A 6773-nucleotide genomic window follows, 5' to 3' on the forward strand; every position below is an offset into this window, starting at 1 on the left:
AGAATATTAGACCCATGGCTTCACGTGGCCGGTTTGGATTTCCATATTGAGCTGTGTAACAAATAAACCCTGCTCTCTGTCTCCCTTACCTCATGGGTAAAGATAAACTCGCTCGGTAGCATTTGAATGTCATATCCAACAGACAGAAGGGAAAAATGGAACCTGAACTCAGTTTCCTGTGTTTTCCTGTAGAGCTCGAGTTCACCAGCAATTCTATTCCTGTAAACCAGAAGCTGTCCCGCCTTAGGGATTGGACAAACAATAGCTGGGCGTCCGCTTGCTTTCTCCTGTGCAGAACACGTCACAAGCAAACCATTATACACACAGAATCGTTACCCTGTGAGTATAACCTTTAGTATGTGACATTAAACCTTTAGCCTCTCAACAAAGTGATTCAGGTCAAGTCTTCCTCAACAACAACAACAACAACAACAACAACAACATCCTCTCCGGTAGCCTTTCCTCTTCAACAACTCGCACAAACGCACACACTGCTGATGTGACCGTTCAGCCTTTTGGGGGCAAAAGTCCAACACATTGCATTGTCCTGTTCTCACACACACAGGAGCTGGGTTATAATCTCCCTATCAGAGAGACAGTGGGAGGGAGGGGAGGGGAGGGAGTGAAGGCAGGGGGAGGGAGGGAAGGCAGGGGGAGGGAGAGAGTACTCCACACACACCACCGACTGTCGTGCTGCTATTAATCGGAGATAACTCATTGTTATCAGGCGGCCTTTAAGTGGTGCGCCTTGCACTGGATCATGGTGTGACAGCGTGGGAGCATCGAGGCGTCGACAGTGAGGCCTTCCCACTTCGGTGAGGCAACACTTGTTGTAGGAGTGAACCCAGGGAGGATGGGTCTGACGTTGTTGTCTTGGGCCAGCTGTGCAGCCATTATTAGGATATGATTCAGAGGATTCACAGCAGAAGTATGAGACGTTGATGGAACACATTACCTCATAACATCACAATTCACCTGCCGCTGTAGACTGGGTGGCCCCGCCCATTCTTCCGGCGGTTTGAGTTCGCCCTGCAGAAGGGTCTGGAGAAGAGCAACACATTTCTTTCTAGTTCCGATACGTTTTTACGGGAGCAAGTCACCAAGCTGGCTTTTCCCCCTGGCGCGCTATTTGCTGGTTTAACACAAAGACGACAGGGAAGCGACGGCAAGCAGCCAATTGCATACAGAGTAATTTGAACTAGGCCCGTTGATCACGCCTTTTGAGCTGAAGAAAATTACAGCAGCATCCCCAGACCAACGTGCAATCTACGATTGAGCTTGGTCTGGCAATAGCCAGGATACTGCCGCTTCAGATCTCGCTAAGCCTTCGCAATCCGTCCTAGTCGAGAACCTCTTCCTTCATCCAGAATCCAGAATGCCTCTGGACGCCATCGGAAAAACGCTAAACCAATCAGAGCAACCAAACATGTGACACACCGGTGGCGGCCATCTTGGTTGTTTTATAAAAACTCAGCGTATCAAAGCGGCCTCCTGTGATGATCTGAAACCATAACGTTGTCTGACGGCGTCGACAAAACTGATGACCGGTTCCCGTATTTCAACCCTGAAGCCTCAGATTCTGCTGCTGTCATCCCTGCTGCGGGTCAGGGTGAAACCCCCCGTCACTCCACAGCCCCAGTGCTGAGTCTGCGTTTTATGGTTCCTCAACGACGCACGCCAACGCTGTTACATAACGTGTCCAGTGTCCGCTCACACCCTCAGGCCCCCACGCACACTGGTCTGACAGGTGAACACACACACACACACACACACACACACACACACACACACACTCACACACAAGCGAAAGGAACAACCACAAGTTACCCAAGGCCTCCAAAGTAAACCGTCATGGGTTTGCAACACCTAGCTACACAACCATGATGAATCGCACAACCACAGCTACACAACCATGATGAGATCACACAAACACAGCTACACAACCATGATGAGATCACACAGACACCGCTACACAACCATGATGAATCACACAAACACTGCTACACAACCATGACGATTCGCACAAACACAGCTACACAACCATGATGATGTGCCTTGGTGTTGCTGAAACAGATACTGGGTTTTACGGAACAACAGAGGGAGGTCAGCACAACAAGTTCCTAAAAGCTCGATGGAACGTTGGTCTCAGTCGGCACCACTCGTTTTCTTTGGAAATATGAAGGAATAATGATCTCTGTTTGTGTGTGTGTGTGTGTGTGTGTGTGTGTGTGTGTGTGTGTGGGCCTGTGTAGAAGACAAAGAAGGAAGAAGTGTTAGTTTGACCTTCCTGTCGTTGGCAGCTGAGCAGTGTCAAGATCGAATGTGACTCTACGGTTTCAACACACACACACACACACACACACACACACACACACACACACACACACACACACACACACACAGACAGACAGACAGAGAGAAGCCTTTTTCACACGCGGTTCTCCAGTAGAATGACTTCTTGTCGGACTGTAAAATCTTCTCAGTGGAGAAAGAGGTACCTGGGCTGTTCTGAGTGAGACGGGCCTGTCAGCTGACAGAAGGCCCTTCTAGTTGTGTGCTTTCGAGTTGGTCTGCCTGAAGGCGCCACCACTTGCACACACTCACTAAAGGTCACACTCACACCATGCAAACAACGTTATTATCTAATCAGGTGAACATAAAGTAGAAAGTACAACTATACACACACTGTATAACACATATCTAACGACAAGCACACACTGTATAACACATATCTTACCACACACACACACACACACACACAAACAAACACACACACACTGTATAACACATATATAAACACACACACAGACACACTGTATAATGCATATCTAATCATACACTGCTTAACACATATCTAACCACACACACACACACAGTGTATAACACATATCTAACGACACACACACACACTGTATAACACATATCTAACCACACACACACACACACAGACACACACAGTGTATAACACATATCTAACGACACACACACTGTATAACACATCTAACCATAAGCACACTGTAGAAGACACATCTAACCACATGCATACGCACACACACACACACACACACAAACAAACACACACTGTATAACAAATATCTTACCATACACACACACACTGTATCATATCTTACCATACACACACACACACACACTGTATAACACATATCTAACCATACACACACACTGTACAACACATATCTTACCATACACACACTGGGGTGGACACATCTAACCACACAGACACAAACACACACATACACACACTTCAGAAGACCCATCTAACCATACCCCCACTGTAGAAGACCTATATTATGGGTACGGTGTGTAGCAGGTCCTACCTTCGACCTCCTGGATCTCCTCCATCGCTGGACACAAGAACGTCTGGAAGCTAGACACGCAGAGGTCTTTCACAGACCCCATGGTGGAGGTGTGATGGTGGAGGTCTGATGGTGGAGGTATGATGGAGGGTGCAGGTTGTGTGTCCTTCGCCCAGCGATAATCCAGCCGTGGTAAACAAACGGTTTCCGTCTATGGAGGAGGTTGCCCCTAGCAACGGCTGGCGGTCGGGCCTCCACACAGCTGGTCGCGCTCAGGCTGGGGAAGGAACTCCTCAGGCAGCCTCACAGCCTGGTGATAGACTCTGGCACTGCCTCTGAGCCTGAGAGCTACGTGACTCTCTCTCTCTCTCTCTCTCAAATGTGAACTCATTCAACTTTTCAGATCACTTCTGCTTTCTCCGCCTTCTTTAACCTCTCTGCCATTCTCGGTTTCACTCATCGCCTCTTCCTCTGCCGTTTTCTCGATCTTAAACTCGCCCTCTCTCTCTCTCTCTCTCTCTCTCTCTCTCTCTCTCTACTTGCACAGGCAGATAGTCATAGATCTCACACATCACAAACTAAAGACGTGCCAGGCAACACTGATAGAGGCCACATGAGGTCAAACCACTCTGTCCCACTCAGCAGAAACATCCAGCATTTACACACACAGCTAAGCTCACAGCACCGTACAGGTGTGTGTGTGTGTGTGTGTGTGTTCACACACGTGCGGGTGTGACAACACATTGCGTATTGGAGTTCCCCAGACATGCCACGTTTTCGGTAACTTATTCGGTATGAAGATGACTTGAGATGATTGTTGCTTAGCAACAGGTGAATTAAACCCCAACGTCTCGCCGGGCGAGCCGCTCTGGGCCTCGATCGACTTGCAGGAAACGGCCTCCGCTCTCACTTCCCCTCGTGGGGGGAGGGAACGAAGACTGAGTCTGGAGAGCAGACCGATCCCCCCCCCCCCCCCCCCCCCCCAACAGCTCAGAGGGACAGGTGTGTCCCGGCCGCCCACACCTGTCAGGGACCGGGAAAACCTCCCCCCCCCCCCCCCCCCCCCTCACTGGGTGGGCGGTGGCGGAACATGGGGGAGGACAGCAACCAAGCCCCCCCGATCAGAGAGAGAGAGAGAGAGAGACATGAGGTACCGCTCTGGCACTGTATCTCCAACAACATTGTGAACACCAACGACGTTGACTGATTTTTAGGGGGAAAATCAGACATTCCCTCCGCAAGCAGAACCCAGTGTCCCAGCGTGTCCACAGACTCTCCCAGTTGCCCGTGGTCATAATCCCAGTTGCCTCTGGTCACCGCAGGAGTCAACAGCTGCCGCTGCTGCTGAGCCTTGCGCGTGAACAGGTGCGCCCTGAGGACGCAGCGGGGGCCACGTTCCCCTCGCGCTGGCTACCACGAGCAGACACACCCGGATGTTGGAGGGAACTGGCGCCCCTTAGTGGACATAGTCGGCGACCACAGTGTGTTACAATGTTAATGCCGTGTTTGTGATAAACAAAGGCCACCAAGCGGTGGAAGTATACCAAGACAATCTGGAGAGTATGTTTCAAGCATTCATCAAGTTTGGATTTGTTTATAGCGAATTAGTCACTGGGCACTTCTGGGGTCGATCCCTAAACAGACCTCACAACCCATTGAACGCTGCCATGCTGTGTCGTCCGTCAATGACTAAACACTAACAGTCATAGTAAATACATTTCATGAGTAGGTCAGTGAGTAAATAAATGAAATTGTCAAACAAATTGTCAAATCAAATTGTGCTACCTTCCATACTTTACGATACTATACTATACTATACTATACTATACTATACTATACTATACTATACTGTACTCTACTATGGAGAGTTTTTCCTTTGCCAAGCATTCAGAGCTGTGCCAAAAAAATATGATATCGTGACAAAGGGTGACAGTTCCAAAAAATCACGAGAACAGGTGGCAGGAGAACCGTACCACCCACACACACACACACACACACACACACACACACACACGTACTCACACAAACATAGAATCACACATATTTGTACCCACTCACCACCCCCAACCCCCCCCCACCCCTGCGGGCAGTGAAGAAAGCCCCAGCGGTCTCTGTGCCGGTGGTCAGCCCACAGAGCTGATTCTCCCATCGCTCCCAACAACAAGTGGTCGTCGGTGGATCAAAGCGTGATGCTGCATGAGTCCCACTTTAGACCCGGTTTCCATTGTTATACAACATACAATTACTGCGGGAGGGGGGAACCGCAGCGCTGCAGGGATGTGAGGGTTCACATTATTTGTTCATTTTAAGGGGAATTCTGCATCACAGCCCGACCACCAGACCATACTACCATGTTGCCCGGAAGGCTGCTAGTTCGATCCCCGGCTCATCTTAGCGGAGTGTGGAGGAGTCTCTGAGCGAGACGACTCACCCTGACTGCTCCTGACCAGCTACCTGTCGCCCTGCGTGGCTGACACCGCCGTCGGTGTGTGAATGTGTGCATGAATGGGTGAATGTGAGGCAATATTGTAAAGCGCTTTGAGTGGCCACTGGTTAGAAAAGCGGTTTATAAATGCAGTCCATTTACCCAATATATTTTTTTTTACATGAAAGGTTCAGCATTGTGTGCGAATGTTTTCATTAAAGTTCTCAGAACTCCACCTATAAATAACTAATGATCATATTTTATTGTACTAATCCATAACTCACTAAACTGAATAACTAATATTCATCAGTTAACTTTGCATTCCTTTATGGTCATGCATAAACACATCTTCCCATCTCGCACTAAGCGTCACTCCATCACTCTGAACGATGAAGCCATATAACGGGTCATCAGACCTGACCAATGAGCTCACAGCTCCTAGCAGAACATGTATCTGGAGATGCGTTCGTCTCGAAGCCGAAAACTAATGCAGTCAATACTTAAAAGCTTCCATCATATATTATTTATTCGGAGCTGTAAGTGAATCATCAGCATCCTCATCATGAACCGTGGCTGTGGTTTCTAGGCTGCCAAAGACATCGCGTAATAACTTGAAGAATGGATCGTTACATATGGAATGAACGGTGTGATGACTTGAAGGAAGCGTGAAGGTTTCCTTTAGTAAAGAGACACCGTTTCACCTCCAAACAGCAGCGACAATAACACCGAACTCCGATAAGTAAAAAAAAACAAAAACATGAGCCATCAATCAGACCTCATGAAGAATCCCACACACCCGACCACACAGACCCACCCACACAAGTAATTCTCCGACATCGCTCGAGTGAATACAAGAGCATCGCGTGTGTCGCGGTTTCATCTGAACGCGTCAATAGTAGAAGCCCTACTGCGGTTCTGCATCCCGTCCATCCCGCTGCCGAGGCTGGAGGCGGGAGGTGCAGAGGCTGCTGCAGGCTTCGCCGTCGCCACGCCAACCCCCGCCAGGGCTGCTCCCGCTCGAGCTGTCCGCA

At 49.2% G+C, this 6773-nt stretch overlaps 1 protein-coding gene across 1 annotated transcript in view; it reads right to left on the minus strand.

Moving 5' to 3' along the window:
• cyth1a (cytohesin 1a) overlaps positions 1–3556 on the minus strand; it is a 40701-nt gene extending 37145 nt beyond the window's left edge. Inside the window, exon 1 of the mRNA XM_079746834.1 lies at positions 3339–3556. Within this exon, the coding sequence (XP_079602960.1) occupies positions 3339–3420 (82 nt within the window). The 5' untranslated portion in view covers positions 3421–3556. The remainder of the gene's footprint in view (positions 1–3338) is intronic.
• Positions 3557–6773: the final 3217 nt, after the last annotated feature.

The sequence above is a fragment of the Pollachius pollachius genome (assembly GCF_949987615.1).
Source record: "Pollachius pollachius genome assembly, chromosome: 11".
In the NCBI taxonomy this organism is placed as follows: Eukaryota; Metazoa; Chordata; class Actinopteri; order Gadiformes; family Gadidae; genus Pollachius; species Pollachius pollachius.